This window comes from Armigeres subalbatus, chromosome 2, assembly GCF_024139115.2.
Source record: "Armigeres subalbatus isolate Guangzhou_Male chromosome 2, GZ_Asu_2, whole genome shotgun sequence".
NCBI lineage: Eukaryota > Metazoa > Arthropoda > Insecta > Diptera > Culicidae > Armigeres > Armigeres subalbatus.
In genome coordinates, this window is record NC_085140.1 from 92716278 (window position 1) to 92740592 (window position 24315).

At 48.3% G+C, this 24315-nt stretch overlaps 2 protein-coding genes across 2 annotated transcripts in view; both read right to left on the bottom strand.

Annotated features, from left to right (window-relative positions):
- The window catches only part of LOC134209985 (apyrase-like), a 42590-nt gene extending 38567 nt beyond the window's left edge, over positions 1–4023 (bottom strand). The window contains exons 1-2 of the mRNA XM_062686004.1: positions 3913–4023; positions 2811–3747 (exon numbers count right to left, since the gene is read on the bottom strand). Of these exons, the coding sequence (XP_062541988.1) occupies positions 2811–3744 (934 nt within the window). The 5' untranslated portion in view covers positions 3745–3747; positions 3913–4023. The remainder of the gene's footprint in view (positions 1–2810; positions 3748–3912) is intronic.
- The window catches only part of LOC134209982 (apyrase-like), a 73695-nt gene extending 50131 nt beyond the window's left edge, over positions 1–23564 (bottom strand). The window contains exon 1 of the mRNA XM_062686001.1: positions 23420–23564. Within this exon, the coding sequence (XP_062541985.1) occupies positions 23420–23521 (102 nt within the window). The 5' untranslated portion in view covers positions 23522–23564. The remainder of the gene's footprint in view (positions 1–23419) is intronic.
- Between the last annotated feature and the right edge of the window lie 751 nt (positions 23565–24315).

Sequence of the window (24315 nt, forward strand, 5' to 3'; positions counted from 1 at the left end):
TCCACCATCTCGGTGCAGCATGCGCCACCGTGCAGAACCATGCACCATCTGGTCAAACCGTGCACCACTTTGCCACCCCATCCACCATCTTGGTGCAGCATGCGGCACCGTGCAGAACCATGCACCATCTGATCAAACCGTGCACCACTTTGCCACCCCATCCACCATCTTGGTGCAGCATGCGGCACCGTGCAGAACCATGCACCATCTGATCAAACCGTGCACCACTTTGCCACCCCATCCACCATCTTGGTGCAGCATGCTGCACCGTGCAGAACCATGCACCATCTGGTCAAACCGTGCACCACTTTGCCATCCCATGCACCATCTTGGTGCAGCATGCGGCACCGTGCAGAACCATGCACCATCTGATCAAACCGTGCACCACTTTGCCACCCCATCCACCATCTTGGTGCAGCATGCGGCACCGTGCAGAACCATGCACCATCTGATCAAACCGTGCACCACTTTGCCATCCCATCCACCATCTTGGTGCAGCCTGCGCCACCGTGCAGAACCATGCACCATCTGGTCAAACCGTGCACCACTTTGCCACCCTATGCATCATCTTGGTGCAGCATGCGGCACCGTGCAGAACATGCACCATCTGATCAAACCGTGCACCACTTTGCCACCCTACGCATCATCTTGGTGCAGCAAGCGGCACCGTGCAGAACATGCACCATCTGATCAAACCGTGCACCACTTTGCCACCCCATCCACCATCTTGGTGCAGCATGCGGCACCGTGCAGAACCATGCACCATCTGTATAAACCGTGCACCCCGTTGCCACCCCATCCACCATCTTGGTGCAGTAGGCGGCACCGTGCAGAACCATGCACCATCTGATCAAACCGTGCACCACTTTTGCCACCCCATCCACCATCTCGGTGCAGCATGCGCCGCTGTGCAGAACCATGCACCATCTGGTCAAACCGTGCACCACTTTGCCACCCCATCCACCATCTTGGTGCAGCATGCGGCACCGTGCAGAACCATGCACCATCTGATCAAACCGTGCACCACTTTGCCACCCCATCCACCATCTTGGTGCAGCAGGCGGCACCGTGCAGAACCATGCACCATCTGGTCAAACCGTGCACCACTTTGCCACCCCATCCACCATCTCGGTGCAGCATGCGCCACCGTGCAGAACCATGCACCATCTGGTCAAACCGTGCACCACTTTGCCACCCCATCCACCATCTTGGTGCAGCAGGCGGCACCGTGCAGAACCATGCACCATCTGGTCAAACCGTGCACCACTTTGCCACCCCATCCACCATCTTGGTGCAGCAGGCGGCACCGTGCAGAACCATGCACCATCTGGTCAAACCGTGCACCACTTTGCCATCCCATGCACCATCTTGGTGCAGCATGCGCCACCGTGCAGAACCATGCACCATCTGGTCAAACCGTGCACCACTTTGCCACCCCATCCACCATCTTGGTGCAGCAGGCGGCACCGTGCAGAACCATGCACCATCTGATCAAACCGTGCACCACTTTGCCACCCCATCCACCATCTCGGTGCAGCATGCGCCACCGTGCAGAACCATGCACCATCTGGTCAAACCGTGCACCACTTTGCCACCCCATCCACCATCTCGGTGCAGCATGCGCCACCGTGCAGAACCATGCACCATCTGGTCAAACCGTGCACCACTTTGCCACCCCATCCACCATCTTGGTGCAGCATGCGGCACCGTGCAGAACCATGCACCATCTGGTCAAACCGTGCACCACTTTGCCACCCCATCCACCATCTCGGTGCAGCATGCGCCACCGTGCAGAACCATGCACCATCTGATCAAACCGTGCACCACTTTGCCACCCCATCCACCATCTCGGTGCAGCATGCGCCACCGTGCAGAACCATGCACCATCTGGTCAAACCGTGCACCACTTTGCCACCCCATCCACCATCTCGGTGCAGCATGCGCCACCGTGCAGAACCATGCACCATCTGATCAAACCGTGCACCACTTTGCCACCCCATCCACCATCTTGGTGCAGCAGGCGGCACCGTGCAGAACCATGCACCATCTGATCAAACCGTGCACCACTTTGCCATCCCATGCACCATCTTGGTGCAGCATGCGCCACCGTGCAGAACCATGCACCATCTGGTCAAACCGTGCACCACTTTGCCACCCCATCCACCATCTTGGTGCAGCATGCGGCACCGTGCAGAACCATGCACCATCTGATCAAACCGTGCACCACTTTGCCATCCCATCCATCATCTTGGTGCAGCATGCGGCACCGTGCAGAACCATGCACCATCTGATCAAACCGTGCACCACTTTGCCACCCCATCCACCATCTTGGTGCAGCATGCGCCACCGTGCAGAACCATGCACCATCTGGTCAAACCGTGCACCACTTTGCCATCCCATGCACCATCTTGGTGCAGCATGTTTCATCTTACCATTTCATGCACCTTGTTGCTACGTTCGCACGTTGGTAAACTTTGACACTCATTTCTATCACACGACTTAATATCCAACATGTAATTTCCTCTGATGAAGACACAATCCCTGTGTCGGAACGTGGCACAATATACATTTTTCGTAATTCGTCCAAGGCTGCGTAGCCTTTTTTTAAATTATTTTTTTTTTATACATATCTTAAACTATTTTATTATTCCCAATACACTCTTCGGGTAATTTTTTTTAATTATTTTTTTATAGAAGGGGGGGCAAGTGCCCCCCCTTGCCCCCCCCTGTGCACGCCAGTGATAAGAATCAACTGATAGGAATGAATGTCAGGATGATAATACAAGATAATAAAAAGATGCAATGCTCACCTGGTAACACATCGGCACTTAAATAAACTGGATTTCCTGCCCATCGTTGAATGATTCCAGCCTCATCGAAAAACAACACAATGTCTCCAACCAGCTTCGTGTATGCAGAAGCTTGCACAATTAACACTTTGTGGCCACTTTCCTGCGTTACGATGGTCGGATATTCACCTTGCGGAACGTCTGGAATATTCGGATTTTCACCTGTGTACAAAAATGTATGCGAATGCCCTCCGACAATTATATCTACTTCAGGTCCAGCGTATTCTGCGATAGTTTTATCCACATTAAACCCGCAGTGCGAAATCACAACAATTATATCCACGCCTTGTCTTTTTAGGACAATTGATTCCTCCCGAACAGTTTCCGTAACATCATTGAAAATAAGGTTTCCAACATTAGCGTTATTTGGTTGCAACATGACTCCAATAAGTCCAATTTTTCGTCCATTCCGTTCGATAACCAACGACTTTTGGTATTTTTTAAATTCCGGCTCATCCCTGTTGTCAACGTTAACCAACAAAACCGGTATATTGATGTGCTCCAGAAACGGAACCACTCCGTCGACTCCATGGACGAACTCATGATTGCCTATGGTCATAGCATCAGCTGGCAGCATGTTCAAAAGCTCCACCGTAACGTTCCATCGATGAACGTTGTACCAAAGAGAACCCCGATAGTTATCCCCAGCGTTCAAATAAAGCGGATTGTTTCGGTTGGCGAATAAAGTTTTTACCACCGCCACCGTGCGAGCATAGCCTCCCATGCAAGTGTCTCCATCCTCTGGGTTGCACGTTGGGCCATAATCACTGGTCTCGTCGAAACGGGCATGGATGTCGTTGACGTGAATGATCGACAGCTCGTACAGGTCTTCCTGAGCTCGAACCATGAGAGTAATCGCCAGCAAAACCATCCATGTCCACAGAGTAGAGATCATTTTCTATGTATACAAATTCAAATTCACATTCAAGTGCATTGTGTAAAACAGAAAAAGAATAAGTAAATGTCTGCTTTAACATTTTTATTTTCAAAAGCTTCATTTCTTTTTGCTTACTATCACACCTTAAAAAATGATTAAAAAAAGTATCTATAAGTATCTACGTACCTGTCCTGACCAATGACAATCGGAAACTGATTTGAATACGATTCAAATGGCTTTTATAACGTAGTCCGATACTGTTTTGAAGAGCAACTGATGTACCTAAACGAATGGAATTGATAAGATTGATTTGCCATTTCGGAGTAACATCTATGCTAGACTTGTTCATATGAATGAAAAAAAAATCTATAATCTGGAGTACATCTGGAGAATAGCTATAAATGTGCTAATATTGTTTAAATCTAACTAGGGCAACTGTCCCGATCTCAATCTCTCATATATTTTTAACGAAACAAAGAAATACAGAACCAATTTTGTTGCTTCTTCTGGTCAACATGCGTGTTCACTGCTGAGAATAAAACACAAAAATAAGAAACAATTCAAATTGATTTCCATTGCTTTGTTTTTGATGGGATGAACATCGGAGCCATAAAATGAATTCCAGGAGCAGTTCCCCTATTTACTGCTTTCAATCATGATCACCTTCACCATTTTTTGCAACACCGCTTCTTAATACATGTCAATAACTTAATACTGCACTATGCGGTTTGACATTTTTAAAACCAACCAACAAAAGTGATCATGTGAAATAAATCAGGGATAGGGGGGCTTGTTGATCCTGAATTACCATAACAAAGCCCATTCGCTAGAAATAAAGCATGATTGGTTTCCAGCACCGTAACGTGAACTTCTAACGCCCCTGGCGAATCCTTAATTGTGTGTCCCTTTTTTACTAAGGAAAATAAAGGAAACGTGCAATATTTTTCATTGAGAAAGCAATTTGAATCTTACCTCAAAGAAGTGCCATAGAGAGGTTTAGTGGTTTAAAATGCTTCCAATATATACTGTGAATGTTCGTTGGAGAACACCAAACATGTTGCCTACACCAGACCTCATAGATTGCAGAAAATTCTTCTGTTGTTTGCCTATTTGTAAGATATGTGAGGAATTTTGCAGAGCTGTCGACATCTCTAGATCTTCGTATGCAATCAATAAAAACTAATGCAGAACAAGCTGAAGTTTCAAATGAAAAATAGTTCTAACGTCATTTAGCACGTGGAATCGAGAAAAGAAAAATGGAACATCATGGAACAGAACGCTGGATCAAAACAAATTGGAAAAGAGAGTAACCAGAAGATCAAATTAAAAATGAGCCCCGTTACTTGATACTTGATACTTGATGGGCTACAGCTCTTCGATGAACCTACGCCGAATGGAGTATCCTTCTCCACTGGACTCGATCCTGGGCCAATCGCTTCCAGTCGCCCTGAACATTGAGCGCCCTCAGGTCCTCTTCAACTGCAAAAAGCCATCGTGTACGCGGCCTTCCACGAAGCCTGTGGCCTCTTCCGGGTTCTCTACTAAATATTATCTTCGCTTGACGTTCTTCCGGCATACGAACAACGTGACCAGCCCACCGTAGTCTGCCGTGTTGTATAAGCTTAATAATATCCAGCCCTTTATACACCTGGTACAATTCGTGATTCATGCGACGCCGCCAGATACCGTTCTCCTGTTTACCGCCGAGTATTGTCCGCAGCACCTTACGCTCAAACACTCCGAGAGCTCTCCGATCAGCCTCCTTTAACGTCCATGTCTCATGGCCGTATAAAGCCACCGGAAGAATCAGAGTAGTATACAGCGCGAGTTTTGTTTTCGTTTGCAGACTACGGGACTTAAGCTGGTTACGAAGTCCGTAATAAGCCCTATTTGCAGCTGCAATACGCCTTTTCACCTCGCGGGTAACATCATTATCGCACGTCACTAATGTTCCAAGATACACAAATTCTTCTACCACTTCAAATTTTTCACCATCCAGCACTATTTCGCTACCACCACCACTAATGAACCCACGTTGATTGCCAGCGACCATGTACTTCGTTTTGCTGGTATTGATCGTGAGTCCAATCCTCGCTGTCTGTCTCGCTGAGGCGCAAAAGCCTCTTCCACGGCACGGCGATCAATTCCGATAATATCGATATCGTCCGCAAATCCCAGGAGCATATGCGATTTTGTGATAATGGTACCGCTTCTTTGCACACCAGCTCTTTTAATCGCTCCCTCGAGCGCTATATTGAACAGTAGATTCGAGAGTGCATCACCCTGCTTCAATCCATCTAAGGTAACAAATGACGTCGATATTTCATCCGCAACCCTTACACTTGATTTCGATCCGTCCAACGTTATACGAATCAGCCGTATCAGTTTCGCCGGAAAACCATAATTAATTCCGTTTTACTGAATCGTACGCCGCCTTGAAATCAATTAACAGATGATGTGTCTGCAAGTTGTACTCCCGGAATTTATCAAGATTTGTCTCAGGGTAAACATTTGATCCGTCGTTGATCGGTCCTCACGAAAACATGTTTGGTATTCGCCGACAAAGGACTCTTCAAGCGGTCTCAATCTGTTGAACAGAATACGGGACATAATTTTGTACGCCGAATTAAGAAAGGGTAATTCCTCGGTAATTGGCGCACTCCAGTCTGTGCCCTTTCTTAAAGAGAGGGCAAATGAGGCCGTCCAACCAGCTAGCAGGCATTTCCTCGTCTTCCCATATTTTCGACATAATATGGTGCAAGACTTCATAAAGCTGCTCACTGCCATGTTTGAGAAGTTCAGCCGGGAGCTGGTCCTTCCCCGCAGCCTTATTGTTTTTCAGCTCTTTCACAGCTTTTTAACCTCATCTAGTGTAGGTGACTCCACAGCTTGTCCATCGTCGCTAATATTTATTCTGTTCACCGATGCACCGTCACTTCCTCCATTCAACAAAGTCTCGAAGTGTTGCTTCCACCTGGCAGCCACTTCAGTTTTATCTGTCAGCAAATTCCCTTGTTGGTCGTTGCACATGACGGGAGATGGCGCTGTCTTTCTCCGCACGCCATTGACAGACTCATAAAACCTCCGCATATCGTTCTGCTCCATTTTTTCCTGCGCCTCACTAATCACTTGTTCTTCGTACTCTTTTTTCTTCCTGCGGTGGGTTCGTTTTTCGGCTGCTCTTGCTTCCTTGTACCGATCTCTATTCGCTCGGGTACCTGACACCAACATCCGGCTTCTGGCAACGTTCTTCTCGTCTGTCACTCTCTGACACTCCACATCGAACCAACCCGTCCTGGGTCGCCTCTGTGCAGTGCCTACAACTTCTCGTGCTGTTGTACTCACCGCTCCATGGATCGACTCCCACAGATCGTTGATGTTGTCGCTAACGTTGATTGCACTTATCCGTTCGTCGAGCTTCTGGCGGTACTCAGCCGATACTCCTTCCGCCGACAATCGCTGAATATTGTAACGCATCGTTCGCTGTGATCTTTCGTTCGATACAGTTGACAACCGTGATCGAATTTTACTGACAACGAGATAGTGATCAGAGTCAATGTTCGGACCTCTGAATGTCCGCACATCGATAACATCCGAGAAATGGCGCCCATCCACCAGAACATGGTCTATCTGGTTGCAAGTTTCACCATTTGGGTGTCTCCAGGTGTGCTTTCGGATGTTCTTTCGTGCAAAGTAGGTGATACTGATGGCCATCCCTCTGGCAGCAGCAAAATTTACTAGCCGTAGGCCGTTGTCATTGGTGGCGGAGTGAAGGCTCTCCCTACCGATTATGGGACGGAAAAAGTCCTCTCTACCGACCTGAGCGTTAGCGTCTCCGATAACAATTTTCACGTCATGCTTTGGGCACTCTCCATAGGCTTTATCAAGACATTCATAAAACGTGTCCTTCACGTCGTCGGATTTATCGTTTGTCGGTGCGTAAACGTTGATTAGGCTGTAATTGAAGAATTTGCCCCGTATCCTCAACACACAGATTCGTTCGCTAATGGGTTTCCACCGCATCACTTGCTTCATCTGCTTGCCCATCACTACGAAACCAACTCCATGCTCTGCTTTTTCACCGCCGCTGTGATAGATGTTATACTTGAATGCAGTATTGGTCGTGGGGTCCACGGCTCGGAATTCACGTTCTCCGGATCTAGGCCATCGGACTTCTTGAATAGCAGCCACGTTCACTTCAACCTTCTGCAGTTCACGAGCCAGAAGGCTCACTCGTCCAGGTTCATTTAGGGTCCTGACATTCCAGGTACCGAGTTTCCAATCATAGTCCTTATTTCGTTGCCGGGTCGGTTGCCAAAAATAACGTTCTCTTTTTCTTCTATCTCCATTTTTCGTGGTATTTGAGAGGCTTCAGTAAGCTACCTTACCGGGGTCGCGTTACCTACATCGCGATGATGGGGCTGCCACCTTAGGTATAGCTGACGCGATACAGCATTTCGTTAATCAGCCGCTGGGTACCAGGCAGACGCTGTTTGAGCCGCACCTCCTGGTGAACAGACGCTCGAGGCGTACCTTCTCACTCTAGCTGATGTCAGAAGGACAACAGTGCCCAGGCTGCACTACCAGCTAAGTACACAACCCTTAGCTGGCGGTCTTTTGTCATCGGACGACCCGTGGAAGCGTGAGATAGGGACTTGTGGGGACCAGAGCTCTGTTGGGCGCTCCTTCCTTGATGTCAACCCACCATTTTGCAGCCCCGTTACCGGTATTATTATTTATCAGACTAAGGCCGGAGTGGCCTGTGCTGCACATAAAAGTCTTCTCCATTCAGCTCGGTCCATGGCTGCTCTTCGCCAACCACGCAGTCTGCGGAGGGTCCGCAAATCGTCCTCCACCTGATCGATCCACCTTGCCCGCTGTGCACCTCGCCTTCTTGTTCCCGTCGGATCGTTCTCGAGAACCATTTTCACCGGATTACTGTCCGACATTCTGGCTACGTGCCCGGCCCACCGCAGTCTTCCGATTTTCGCGGTGTGAACAATGGATGGTTCTCCCAACAGCTGATGCAACTCGTGGTTCATTCGCCTCCTCCACGTACCATCCGCCATCTGCACCCCACCATAGATGGTACGCAACACTTTCCTTTAAAAAACTTCCAGTGCGCGTTGGTCCTCCACGAGCATCGTCCAGGTCTCGTGTCCGTAGAGAACTACCGGTCTAATAAGCGTTTTATAGATAGTCAGTTTGGTACGGCGGCGAACTCTATTCGATCGGAGCGTCTTACGGAGTCCAAGGTACGTACGATTTCCAGCCACTATGCGCCTCCGAATTTCTCTGCTGGTATCGTTATCGGCGGTCACCAGTGAGCCCAAGTACACAAATTCTTCAACCACCTCGATTTCGTCACCACCGATACAAACTCGTGGTGGATGGCTTACATTGACCTCCCTTGAGCCTCTTCCTATCATGTACTTCGTCTTCGACGTGTTGATGACTAGTCCAATCCGTTTAGCTTCGCTTTTCAGTCTGATGTAGGCTTCCTCAATCCTCTCAAAGTTACGTGCCATGCTATCAATGTCGTCGGCGAAACCAAATAACTGGACGGACTTCGTGAAAATCGTACCACTCGTACCACCCTGCCCTTCGTATTACTCCCTCCAAAGCGATGTTGAATAGCAGACACGAGAGACCATCACCTTGCCGTAACCCTCTACGCGTTTCGAATGGACTCGAGAATGCCCCTGAAACTCGAACTACGCACATCACCCGATCCATCGTCGCCTTGATCAACCGTATCAGTTTATCCGGAAATCCGTTTTCGTACATTAGCTGCCATAGCTGGTCCCGATCGATTGTATCATATGCGTCTTTGAAGTCGATAAATAGATGATGTGTGGGCACGTTGTATTCGCGGCATTTCTGCAATACCTGACGTATGGCGAACACCTGGTCTGTGGTAGAGCGTTCACCCATAAATCCCGCCTGGTACTGCCCCACGAACTCCTTTGCAATTGGTGTTAGTCGGCGGCATAAAATTTGGGAGAGTACCTTGTAGGCGGAGTTCAGCAATGTGATTGCGCGGTAGTTGCTACAATCCAGCTTATCGCCGACACGACACCTTCCATCCACTCCTGCGGCAGAACCTCATCCTCCCAAACCTTGGTAATCACCCAGTGCAGCGCTCTAGCCAGTGCCTCACCACCGTGTTTAAACAGCTCTCCTGGTAGTTGGTCAACTCCAGGGGCTTTGTTGTTTTTCAGCCGGCCGATCTCCTCCTGGAATTTCTGGAGATTCGGAGCCGGAAGTCGCATGTCCGGCGCGCATGCTCCTAGGTTCATTACCATACCGCCACCATTGTCTGCCATATCGCCATTCAGGTGCTCTTCGTAGTGCTGCCGCCACCTTTGGATCACCTCACGCTCGTTTGTAAGAAGGTTCCCGTTTATGTCCTTACACATATCAGGCTGTGGCACGTGGCCCTTACGTGAACGGTTCAACTTCTCATAGAACTTTCGTGCGTTATTAGCGCGGTACAGTTCCTCCGTCTCTTCACGGTCTCGATCTTCCTGCTGGCGCTTTTTCCTCCGGAAAATCGAGTTTTGTCTGTTCCGCGCTCGTTTGTATCGTGCCTCGTTCGCCCTCGTAGAGTAGAGTGGGGCAAGAGTACGCACTTAGTTTTCAATCGATCATGTGGCCCTTATGAAGCAAGCTTCTGCATATCAAATCAGTGGCGATGATTCATATACTCTTCCTTTATGTTACCCAGTGGAAAAAATATTGAAATTATTGAGATTCGTTTTAGTAGAACCCTTATTGCAAGACAAGTGAAAACGCACTCTTACCCCACCGGTGGGGTAAGAGTGCGCATCGGGTGGGGTAAGAGTACGCATTTATCCAATCATGTGCTTTAAGTATATATTAACACAAATAAGAGTTAATAAGATTTGACTCATGTTTAATGAGCATATATTAAGGAATATTTAAAGATTACGTAACTCTTAAAGGGGGAGCGGGTCCTAAAAATGTGCACTTTCATACGAAAAACCATTGTTTTTTGTATATACAAAAAACTACAGAGGTAAAAATATATATCAGGTTTCGCGTGGCGTATACAAAGGCATTTTCCTTAAAGAAAGTCCACCAATCACGTAACGTAAAATTTGGCTATTTCATCACCCCTCCCCCCTATCTTACACTATTTGTATGAATCCTCTAAAAATTATATGGATCGTCACACATCTCACAACCCTCCCAGCTAAACGTTGCGTAATTTATGAATGTTTCTTTTGATTAAATGATATTATCATTTAGATGAAATTGTGTTTTCGTACTATGTTTAGGTGTACAACAAGTCCTAATACAATTTCATTATTTCGATTCAGTGCTTTGTTCGCTAAGTCTTTTCTAACACCGAATTACTTCAACTTATCCTAAAAACTTGTGATAGTTTCAAATTCTGTCCCTTTTTTCTTAGTTGTGGATCTTTACGCTTTGGAAGAAGTCTTATTTCGGCCGGAGATACGGGTTTGACATCATAACTTGAAGATTCATATGCGTACTCTTGCCCCACCGGTGCCTGCGTACTTTTACCCCACAGTCCCAAAAATGATTCCAGTAATGGTTTTGACTTCTTGGAAAACCAACCGGATTGGTGTTCTGTACCATAAAATACTCTATACAATAGGTTATCGAAATGGTATAATGTTCACCTGATTGAACGTATATATGGTAATGAAATACTAGTTGCGGAAATCCAATTATTTTTAGCAAAATGACCAAAATGTTATCAAACTCCATATCTCCCTTGTTGTTTATTCAAATCGTTTACAATTACACATGATAATAGTTGGCCAGAATACCTGTCAAACTGATTCAGTGCTGCTAGTTTATCTTTTTTTATTGCTTAAAAAAATCGAAAACGTACTCTTACCCCACGCGCACTCTTGCCCCACTCTACTCTACGGTGTTGCAGCAATCTCGCCCATGCTGCATTCTTCTCCTCAACTAACTGCTAATATTCGCCGTCATACCAGTCGTTTCTCTGATCCGGAGCCACCGTGCCTAGTGCAGCGGTTGCGGTGCTTCCAATGGCGGATCGAACATCTCTCCAGCCATATTCAAGAGATGCTGCGCCTAGCTGCTCTTCCGTTGGGGTGCCACTTCCAGCTGCTGCGCGTAGTCTTGGGCTAGTCTACCGTCTTGTAGCCGCCCAATGTTTAGCCGCGGCGGACGACTCCGACGCGTGTTGTACACCGTCGAGAGTTTTGAGCGCAGGCATACTGCAACGAGGTAGTGGTCGGATTCAATATTCGCACTGCGGTAAGTGCGGACTTTTTTGCTTGATCTAATCTCAGTCTTCAGAGCGGCTCTAGCAGCCACGAACGCCACCCGTCGTTCAACACGCTCCTCTTCTGTGCGTGCTCGCTGCATCCGCCTCCTTGCCCGTAGGCAGGCGCGGCGCAGGTTCGCAATTGCTTGAGTCCACCAGTAAGCCGGTGGTCTCCCATTCCTAGGGTGGACTTTCCTAGGCATGGTGGCATCGCATGCACGCGAGAGTACTGTTACCAGCTGCTCGCCACTCAGACCGAGAGTATTGTGCTCGCGGCGGAGCGCTTCCTTAAACACCTCGTCGTCGAAGTATGATGTCTTCCACATACGAGGACTAGGCCTCGCCCCTTCTTCCGTCCGCTGAATGCTGGTCGTGGAAAGGTGGTCGCTGTGAGTGTAGCCATCATCTACCCTCCAGTTCGAACTACTCGTTTGGCCAGGGCTCCAGAACGTAACGTCGATAATCGACTCGGCGCCGTTCCAGCTGTAGGTACTTTTGGTACCGACATTAGCCAAGTCCACATCCAACATGGCCAGTGATTCCAGCAGGATCTGCCCCCGTTGATTCGTGGATCGGCTTCCCCATTCCACGGCCCAAGCGTTGAAGTCCCCCGCTATCACCACCGGCCTACGCCCCATCAAGTTAGCCGTCAAACAATCTAGCATTCTACCGAACTGCTCCGATCGACCATCGAGGAGGCGCATAGCAGCTGCAGAAGAAGGCCCCGTTGATTTTGGCAATGACGAAGTCCTCGTGTGTCGAAGACACCAACTCTTGAACTGGGTATTTCCCCGTTGTCCATATCGCTGCCATTTGAGACCCATCGGTGACCCAATTACCGTTCCTGGCGGGTACCCGGTAAGGATCTGCTATGATGGCGATATCCATCCCCATTCAGCAACTGTCTGACACAGCAGTTGCTGGGCTGCATCACTGAGTGGTTCAGGTTTAGCTGCGTTACCTGTACTGTGATTTTGCAACACGCTTAAACGCCGGGCACTTCGAACCCCCCATGGGGTGCTTGCTGTTCGCAGCTTTGCTGGAACAGATCAAACAGTTGGGAGGGTTCGTGCAGCATTGTGCCTTATGTCCCTCCAATCCGCAGCGTCCCATTGCTTGTGCCCCGGTTCCAGGCACTTGAAGCAAACTTCGGGTTGCTCGTATATGCCCACAGGGCATACCGACCACCCCACCTTGACGCTCCCTAACTTGACTACCTTGGAGGCGTCAGCTGCAGGTAGCCGAACCAATGCTACCTGTGTCCCTGCTGGACCTTTCCGTAGCCGAACGGCTGCAGTGGACGCCTCCACTTCACACTGTCGCCGCAGTGCCGTGACGAGCTCTTCGACTTCGGTGATCTCGTCCAGGTCTTTAACCCTTAGATTCACCTCCGTCGTAAGTGCCCTCACCTTGACCGTCTCGCCTAGGACTTCCTCCGCCAACTTCTTGTAGGCGGCGCCCTTTTGCGAGACGCCCCGCTTTAGCTCGAGGATCATCTCGCCCGTCCGGGTACGTCTTATTCGACGTACGTCGGCGCCGAGTTCACCGAGCTTGACGTCACTCCTCATCGCCTTCAAGACGTCCGAGTACTTAGCCTCGTCCGTTTTGATGACTAGGGCATCGCCCCTGGAGCGATTGGCGCCTACCCTAGACTTTCTGCTACCCTCATTCGCCTGGGCCTTCATTTCGGCCCTTGACGTCTTCGGTTTCCTCTTATTCTTGACCAGGGTCCAGGAGGCGTCATCCCCCTCTATTTCTGGGGCGGCTGAGAGCTCTCAGCCTGCCGTAACCCCTTACCACCGTCTTTCCTGGGTGGACGGACCTTTCCAGGTCCTTCCTCCCCCGGTTTTGGAGGTACCTGGCCGGGGTTCGGCTTCCCAGCCCCACTACCCTTGTTCGGGGTAGTAACTCTCCGCGTTTTGGGGTGGCCCCCAGGGAGCTCATCCCCTGGAGACTGTCTCCCCCGTTTTTGTGTCTGCTCCGTTGGAGCAGCCACCCCCGACGTGCCCGCGAATACTTGAGCCTCGGTCTGGGCAGACTTTGGCACCACCGTCTTCGCTGGCACGTCCTCGGTCGATTCGACCTTGCCCAAATCCGCGAATTCTTGGGCCTCAGTCTGGGTACACCTTGACTCCATGGATTTGACGGGTTCGCACTTGGCCGTCCCGACCGCCTTTTCCAGCTTGGCGTCCAACATCGACTTTCGAAGTTTCTGCAAGCTCCTCTTGAGGTCCTTACTGATATTATGCTTCGATGACGCAAAGTCGATGATGGCGTCCAGCTGTTCCGTCGCCACCTCGAAGGCCGAAAGTCCATCGCGTTTGTGGTTCATCGCCTCCACAAGCCATGGGCTGTCAATAACCTCTACCGGCGTTTTTTTAGCCGAGAGGAAGGTTAAGTGACCCACGCTGGCGCTGCGCACTGAGCTGCCGACTATTTCCTCTGGCCTCCTAGGCGGAGACCTGAACAACCCACCTCTTGCGAAGGGGTTGTCGCCTACACTACTACCACTAGTTGAAGAATTGCCTTGGTTTTCCATTTTGGTCCCACGCCCAGCATGACGCGGTAAGGGACTATTACTGTGGAGGGTGCCCAGGTACCCCACAGGCTCCGTTAAAGACCTAGCTCATTATTTCACCCCCCTGGCCATCCAACCGCTCGGAACGGGTCGCTTGACACCTTGAGATTAGGGGTTAGGGACGATGGTCCCGGTGTGTGTGTGTGTGTGTGTGTGTGTGTGTGTGTGTGTGTGTGTGTGTGTGTGTGTGTGTGTGTGTGTGTGTGTGTGTTTTTTTTTTTTTTTTTTTTTATAGAGGGATGAAGGCAAATCTGCTTACAGACACCTGAAATTATCACTCAGGGAGTGGGGTTGGCGCGGTCGGCAGAAGGCCGGCCCGCCGAACCCACTAAACCCACCCAAGTAACAGAAGGTTACTTGAGTTACCCTCTCTTCACATGCCCTGTTCCCCAGGACTTACTGGATGTCAATACTTCGGAGGGGCTGTGCTCATGCACTTCACGTGTTCAGCCTCTAGCTAGCACAGCTAGTTCGCTACATTTTCTCATCGAAGCATTTTTATTCGGTTTGCGCGTCTCTTAATCTTTGACGCTCACTGTCTCTCTTCCTCATGCCATTCAGCACCACTGTATCTTTGAGCCATTTAGCTCTCGACGTGTTCGCAGTCTACTCGGATAGTCCCCGGCGGCGAATCTATCCCCCAGCGGCGAGAGCTTCCCCGAAAACCGACGACCCGTGGAAGTTTATTGCGTGTCCAACACTAATGTCTCACCTAGGTAGTCCGAGGCACTTTCTCACTTCAACGGGAAACCGGTTGGATGCCAAAGTCGGTCCAGAGATTCCGGGTGGAGCTAACGTCCGGTTCACTGGCGCTTCGACTACCCAAAACCGATTATTCGACGCGTCACGAACTACTCAGCATAGTCCCCGGCGGTGGATCTAGCCTACTCCGACTAGAAGCTTCCCGGTAGCGGAAACTCTCCCGAACGGAGCTTTTGTTAACATTGAGCCGTTCGGATCACTGCAGTGTTTCCTTTACTTTTGCTGCACTTGTTCGTTGAGCCATTTAGCTCCCAGCTAAATCGCGGGCTTCTTGGATGATCCCCGGCGGCAGATCTATCCTACTCCGACAGGGAGTTCCCCGACGTTGGAATTTCCTCGGAACCGACGACTCGCTTCTGTGTAAGACTTGTTTTTACCACTTTTAACATTTCTGGTGTTTTCCAGATCAGCGCAGGACGGGAGGCCTTTCTTACTTCAGCGAGTGACCGGTCCGAGTGCCGAAGTCGATCCAGAGATTCCGGGTGGAGCATAGCGTCCGGTTCAATGGTGCTCCGACGACCCGAAACCAGTTCTACCAACGCGTCACGTTCTACTCGGCCTAGTCCCCGACGATGGATCTAGCCTACTCCGACTAGAGGCTCCCCGGCGGCGGAAACTCTTCGATATTAATCTTCTGTATTCTTGAGCCATTAAGCTCCCAACTGGATCGCGATTTACTCAGATAGTCCCCGGCGGCGGATCTATCCTACACCGACAGGAAGTTCCCCGACGACGGAAGCTTCCCCGTGACCGACCGACCGATTATGATCGCTTCCAGACACCCTCTGGTCTTCACGCCATTTTCGCTGCAGCGATTTCATGATCTGCGTTACCACTCTTCCTATTTCGTTCCACGTATTCTCATTTTTGCACATTTCTTGCACGATGTTCTCGGGGTTTATATTACTAGCGCTGCCTACTGAGAGCACACTTCGCTCTGTCCTGAATCGAGGACAGTCGAAGAACACGTGCTCCGGTGTCTCCTCGCAGTTCGGGCAGGCCGGGCAAAGGGGGGACTCTGCGTGTCCGAATCTGTGCAGATACTTCCGAAAACATCCATGGCCCGACAAGAATTGTGTCAGGAAGAAGTTCACTTCCCCGTGTTTTCTGTCCACCCACAGCGACAGGTTCGGAATGAGCCGATATGTCCACCTTCCTTTCGAACTACTGTCCCAAGCCAGCTGCCACTTCCTCATCGAATCGGCTCTCGCAATCATGCGAGCACCAACCGTTCCTCGCAGTCTGTAGCACTCACAGTCCTCCTCCAAGAAGATGTGCATGTGGTACATTCCTACTATGGCACAGACCGCATCCATCGATATGGTACGGTATGCACTTGCCACTCTCATGGCCATCAGCCTATAGGTGCTATTGAGCCGAGTAAGGTTCCTTCTCGTGATTTCACCAGCCGCCCAGACAGGAGCTCCGTATCTGAGAATTGACGTAGATACGCTGGCCAGGAGTCTTCTCTTACTGCTACTAATCGCGGAACTGTTTGACATGATTCTGGTCAAAGCTGTGATCGCTTTAGTTGCCTTCTCGCAAGCATAATCAACGTGGCTATTGAAATTGAGCCGGTCGTCGATCATTACCCCGAGGTGCTTTACCTCTCGTTTTGAGGCGATGGTGGCTTCTCCGGCCGTAATCGTACTATGCTGTACTGCTTTTCGGTTGCTGATCATCATCACTTCGGTTTTGTGATGGGCCAATGCCAGCTTTTTCCCGCACATCCAGTTTTCGATTATTTCTATCGCCTGCCCTGCTCGTACTTCTACCTCTTCTATTGTTTCACCTAATACCATGAGAGCCACGTCGTCCGCAAACCCAACGATCTTCACACACATCTTCTTGCTTGTGTTAGCTGCAATAGCCCATCGTACATCGCGTTCCACAACGTCGGTCCCAGTATGGAACCTGCTGTTGTGCCTATTTTCTTCAGCCCTTCATGTGTTTCGTTGACCAACGTCCTATTCTCGAAGTAACTCTTCAGGATTCCGCCCAGGTACCCTGGGACCCTCATCCTGTTTAAGGAGCTGGCTATTGCTAGCCAGCTGGCACAGTTGAACGCATTTTTCACGTCTAAGGTTACCACAGCGCAGTAACGGTTTCCTCTCCTCTTTTGCTTCTTGGCTGCTTCAGCTGCTTCGACGACTATCCGGATGGCGTCAACTGTGGACCTGCTCTTCCGAAACCCGAACTGCATGCTTGATAATCCGTTTGCACCTTCTGTGTGGATCGCCAGTCTGTTAAGGATGACTCTCTCAAGGAGTTTTCCGACCGTGTCTAGCAGGCAAATAGGCCTGTAGGCCGATGGATCTCCGGGTGGCTTACCCGGCTTCGGCAACAGTACTAACTTTTGCCGCTTCCAGCACTCAGGAAAGTTTCCTTCGTCTATGCAATTCTGCAATGTGGTGCGAAACATGTCCGGGTTGACCTGGATCGCCGTTTTCAAGACCAGATTGGGGATGCCATCTAGTCCCGGAGCCTTATTAGTTTTAGGCTTTTGCTGCCGTAACTAGTTCGAGGTTAGTGACACGGGCTTCATCTCTGCTGGTGTTGGCCTCACCATAAGGTGTGGGAGGCCAGACTGGTGCTTCGTGATACGGAAACAGTCCCTCAATAATTGCTTTGAGTTTTCTGGGCTCCTCTCTAGCGGTATCGCTGGGCCTTTAATCTTAGCCATAGCGACCCTGTATGCATCCCCCCATGGGTTTGCATTCGCGTTGTGGCAGAGCTCTTTCATGCAAGCTGCCTTACTGAGCCTAATTTCCTTTTTAAGAGCGGCTTTGGCCGCCCTAAACACTGGTCTGCGGTCTTCTCTTTCTACATCGCTGCGGGCTCTCTGCATCCTCCTCCTTGCTCGAAAACAGCTACGACGGAGTTCTGCGATCGTTTCATTCCACCAATAGATTTGCCTACGTGCATACCGTGGCTGTACCTTTCTCGGCATGGTTGCATCGCAGGCTCGGGTCAATGCTGCAACCAGCTCGTCTGGACTCAGATTTTGAAGATTGCGCTCGAATCGCATTGCTTCCGCAAACACATCCTTGTCAAAGGATTCTGTCTTCCACTTTCGCTCCTTGATACTGCTCTCGCGTGGTTCCGAGTGTACCCTCCCTCCGACACAATACAGGACCGCTTGATGGTCGCTATGCGTATAGTCCTCGCAGACTCTCCAGTTCGTGTTCCTTGCTAAGGCAGGACTGCAGAAGGTAACATCAATGATGGACTCTCTGCCATCCCTTCGATATGTGCTCGTCGAACCTTCATTAATCAAGTCTACATTGAGCCTGGCAAATGCTTCTAGTAGACTCCAACCTCTAGGGTTAGTGCAACGACTGCCCCACTCTACTGCCCAGGCGTTGAAGTCCCCAGCAATGACGACTGGCCTCCTGTCGATAAGTTCCTCTGCTACCTTATCCAGCATCCGGTTGAACTGATCAATCGTCCAACGTGGCGGTGCGTAGCAGCTACATATATAGATTCCGTTAACTTTGGCGATCACGAAGCCTTCAGCTGCGCGATACACAATTTCTTGGTATGGGTATCTTCCTACCATACATATAGCGGCGGTTCCTGCTTCATCCGCTACCAAATTACCGTTTCCTGGTGGGATCCGGTATGGATCAGAGATGATTGCAACGTCGCATTTCGAATCCTCGCAGATTGCCACAGCAGGTGCTGCGCAGTATCACAGTGGTTGAGGTTAATTTGTATTACCTCCACTGTAATTTACTTGACATCGCCTGTTTGAACGCTGGACATTTTGGATCACCAGTAACGTGGTCTCTGCGCTCATCGTTTCTACAGATCTGGCATTTCGGTGGCTTTTTGCAGCTTTGTGCCTTATGACCTTCTTCACCGCATCTTCTACAAAGTTTTGACCTATCAGGGCCCTTGCAGTTCCGTGCCAGGTGGCCAAACTCTTGGCACCTGAAGCACACCTCTGGTTGCTGAGAGAGGCTCAACGAACACACCGACCAACCGACTTTTATTCTGCCGATTCGCAGTGCTTTGTCAGCAGCATCTGCCGGAAGTTTTATAGCAGCGATCTGCGTGCCTGATGGACCCCTTCTTAGTCGGATTGTTATGTCAACATCGCCGAACTCGAGTTGCTCCTTCATTGCGGTAGTTACTTCGTCCGCCGTGGTAATTTCATCCAGGTCCACACATTGGAGGCACGCTTCAGGCGTCATCGCTCTCACCTGTGCCTTATCGCCAACCACCTTCTCCGTTAACTCCTTATATGATGAGCTCTTATTCTTGGAGTCCTTTTTCAAAGATCATGTCACCCGCCGGTGTGCGCCTGATTCTCTGTACATTTGCCCCAAAGTCCTTCAATTCCGGAGCTGTCCTTTTGTTCGCAGGACCTCCAAATACCCTTCCTCGCTAGTCTTCACCACCAGTGCTTCGCCCTTCTTCTTCACGCTTCTCTTGGTGATTTTTTGCCGCTCATCTATTTTGCTGCGGCTCTTTTCGTCTTCTTTTGGACCACCTGCCAGGGGTCCCTAAGTTGCTGTCACCGGCTTGGTCCGGCTGTGCGGCAACCATTTGTTTGCGTAGAGCCTCCCTTTGTTTTTGGAGCCTCCTGGTCGCTCGTCTCCTGGCGAGGATCTGTTCCTCTTAGGCACAGAGACCGGTGTGTCTTCCGGCCGCCCCAGCTTCTTTTCTCCGTTATTGCCAAGTCCTCCAGGGACCAATCCAGGCGTTTCCTGTAATGGCATCCCTGATAAAGGGGCGTTTTTGGCTGCAGCCAGTTCGCTTTCAGCATTTTCTGCTCCCTGTGTCAGATTATTCCAATCTGTCATTGCTGACCCGAGGGCTTTTCGGATTTTTAACACCAGCTCCTTGATGTCCTTGTGCACGTTGTGTTTCTTATCGAAGAACTCGTGGAGCTCTTCTGCCCATCTGTTTGCGATAAGAACCTTCGGCTGTTGTTGGGCTATGTTCCACCCATGTCTCGTGGGCAACTGCTGTTGCGATTTGTCGCGTTGTTGCTTCTGCTCCTTTATCTGCTGATGCTCGCTTTTATGATCTTGGCTGCTCACTCTAGTGGTTTTTCGCTGTAGTACCTCTCGATGCTGTTCTTCTTCTTCTTCTTCTTGGGTTTGCTGAGGCGGAGACCTCGTCAGCCCGCTTTTGGCGAACGGGTTCGCCCCACTTGCTCCTTCGATGCTTTCTGAAATTTTATTCATGATAAAAGGATCTCCCCTCCGGGCCGTTATCCCTAACTGCTGTAGATAGTCGCCTGTTGTGATTCCACGGGTCCCTATGTAAACAGTGAGGTGCATGCAAGGGTTGACTCCGGTGCCTTATAGCACCGTGTTCAGAGCCGGATCGGCGTAAATCAGGAATGCTACATCTGAACCTACTACCCACCGATATTGGTGGCAGATTTTGAGCGTTACCGGAGGCCTGCCAGGTTGTTTATCGGGACGGAGGCAGTCGAACTATTAGCCTGCTTGCCATTTCAAAAGATGTCACTCGTTTTTACTCAGGAAGCAGAATAGCTCGACCGTCAGCTCATAGACACCTAATCCTATCCATAAATCAAGATTCATCCGATGACGTTTGCCGTTGACCAGTATACCATAATCAGGATCTTACTGGTATCAATCCTGATGTGCCGGTTGGCACTCCTGCTGGGCTTGTGTGCTTTGAGCGGCGCACGGTCGCTTTGGTAAAGCCTGCTTACGGACTCATGCAGCTTTTTATAGAGGTTTAACAGAGCCCACTGTCAAACCCCACCACGTCCTAGGCAGGCTCCCTAACTCGCAGAGGCCGTGGGGAGGGGTCGTCAAGCCCTTGGACATAGTCCCTGCTGCCCGTATTATTTTGAACAATTTGTCCAATCAACAGAACAAGATGAAAGCTTTTGATTGCAGTACTCAAATTAATTCATGAAAAAAATGTTACTTAGATCCTTTTGAAAAGTTAAGCGAGACTTCATTCTCGTGAATGCTGTTTCTTTCAACGTCTCCTTCCGAAACCCTTGCTCATCCTCATCGCAATAACTTCATCCGCAAAATAGCTTCGGCCCCAGCGCCGTGCTTGATATATCAAACGAATCACTACTTCCTTTCCTTTCAACACTCCATAGTACAAGTTGCTTCACAATCAAAATAATTCCCAATTCTTTTAGTTTGATTGAATTGAAAAATTTTGGGAGAAAATCAGCAGTGAAAAAAAGAACGTCAAATTTCGGCAATGGTCACTGTGGTCCTAGCCGATATCGTGGATCAGGGTTGAAGAATATTCCCTAAACCATTGACATTAGGTTTAGGAATTCGGTGGTCCTGGTATTGAGGAAGGGTCTCGTTCGGTTGCGGCGTGGGTACCTCGTCTCCATCTTCTATAGAAAACAACTCTGACCACCTCACACAGTGGGCATACGACAAGCTCAGAATAGAACCCACCACTTCAAACCGTAAAATTTCTACTGCATTTGGTCCGGCCAGTATATCAAAAATAAAAATTGCTATTATTTTGAACAATTTGTCCCAGAGGGTTCTAGTGGTTCACAATTTGATGCTTAGTATATGTTAATTTTACCACATTTCTAGTTTACCGCCAGAATTCCTGCTCAATTGGTCCTCGGATCGGAGTACAAAGTTACAGCTTGGGAGTCTTTCACAAATAACGTAACTTTGTAGGGGGAGGGAGGAAGTCGAGCATTACGATCCATACAAAAAAAATAAACCTTCTATATAAAAAGTGTTACAAGGGCGAGCATTACGTAATTTGTAAATGAACCCATTGTCAATGTTGACGATATTGACGAAGCATTTTATGGCCACTTATGTGAAGGGTTGACTTCTGGCCATTAAAAAAATGAAGTATAATGCTTATGAATTGATGAAAATAAAACGTTTATTTATTTTAAAGGGCTTCACTGGCAAACAACCATAAAATAATGGCTTTCAATGACAAAATGAAATAAAAAACATTTTTGTATGTGAAATAGCTGGTCGTCATGCCAGCGAACTTCAAATGCACGGGACAATCGAAACCATTCCAATGGGTGAAGTTTGCAGCGGCTTACATCGGGGCGGTTCCTGCATCAGTGCCTCCACCTAGAAAAATTTGAGAAAACATTGAAATTTTAACTTTAACATGGCATGATATAGGAAATTTGAACGGAAATGCCTCTTAAACGCGATGAAGATTTTTCAGTCAAACAATTTTTGGTCTATGTGGTTAGAAATTTAATAATCTAACGAATTAAAAAAAAAATAACATCTAGATAATATACTTTATTGCGTGGTTTTAAAATTCTAACCCTTTACGGTGACAACTAGCGGTCTTCTCCTCCCCTATTTACATTTAGTGGCCCATTATCGGGAATGATAGGCATTTTTCTTTTTTTCGGTTAATTTACACGACACAGACATCTCACATCACAAAGTACACTTAAATGATAAAGTATAACACACACCACTTTCCAATGTTTTGCTTCGATTTATTGTCTAAGTGCACAGTGCAGTCTAAATGACAAATTTTGGGAACACAAACAAATGTTAAAGATTTTTTTTAAATCGCGGCAAGAAACCATATGCGTGTGCACGCTTCGATATTGACTCTGATCATGTATGCTGTCAAACTACATTGCTCAGATTTGTCGAATCTATTAAGTGTCTAAAATTATTCAAGGTAGCCCACAACCAGAGACATTCCCCTACATATATTCATAGCCCAAAATGAGTTGGAACATCTTAACTAACTCTCGTCTTGAAACACATCTGCTTTCCGGCCAATGTGTAACGACCTTCTAGTGCCTATAATACGAGATATTAATTCGCTTGTTCCAGTAGAACACAAAGATCTCAACAAACAATATACAATGATTTTTTTCACATACAGTACTTGCATTTACTAGTAATTGAATAACAATGCATTCTTCTAATTAAAACAGCTATTTGTGGTTCACCTCACCCGCTATGGGTTCTTGCAATCACACCAACAACACGAGCGCACATTACGGCAGCTTGTTGGCATTCAAGGAAAGCGCTATCGGTTTACCAGCCGAATGGCGAATAAGCGTCACGACAGTACAGATACTCTACCTCAATGATGAACTGTTCCATTGGCTGTGATTGATGTACATATCTAATTATGAAAAAAAAAACAACTAAATTCACCGAGTAGTGATACTGTCTTTCTCGCATTTGGCCAAGACACCGCTAATATGGTTCGATGTACCATTTTCTTCTTAACTTTTAAACGCAACGGTCGATCATTATCATATTCGATAGTGACCAACTAGGCTTTACTAACTGTCGAATGAAACTTGTGACGAGATAATCGGTTAAGGATTACTGTATGAAAATCTAATGTATTTCTATCTAATGTTTTTGTGTACGCACATACACTACACACATACACACGGACAAACAGACATTTGCTCAGCTCGTTGAGCTGAGTCGATTAACTATGGGTCTCCGATGCTTCAATAAAAAGTTCGTTTTCGGAGTGAAATGATAGCCTTTCGATACCACTTTGTTGAACGAGGAAGGCAAAAACATTTGTTTGCCTAAAAATCTGATGCCTTGCTGTCAATCCCATCCAGAGACAGTAATCATTTGAGGATGAGGAATAAGAAGATTCAACCTGGTATGGTATTGTTTTGTTATCTTATAGGGTTAATGTACAAGTATTGACTTCACTAAATTATTTTCTTGTGTTTCCAGCAAGTGAATATGTATGATAATATAAGAATCAAGCTTCATACGTCCATTTAAACGCAACATGTTCCAAGAAAAAGCCAACGGTATTATTTATGAACCATGTAGAACTGATATCTTTAAAATATTTATATAACCTATACTCTCTGATCTATACTATCCATTGACACTGATAACAATCGCAAATGATACTACAAAATAAACGATAGAATGAAAAAAAAACAAGCATATTAAAATTAATTTTGCGATACGAATCTACTGAAAAAAAAAAAAACGCA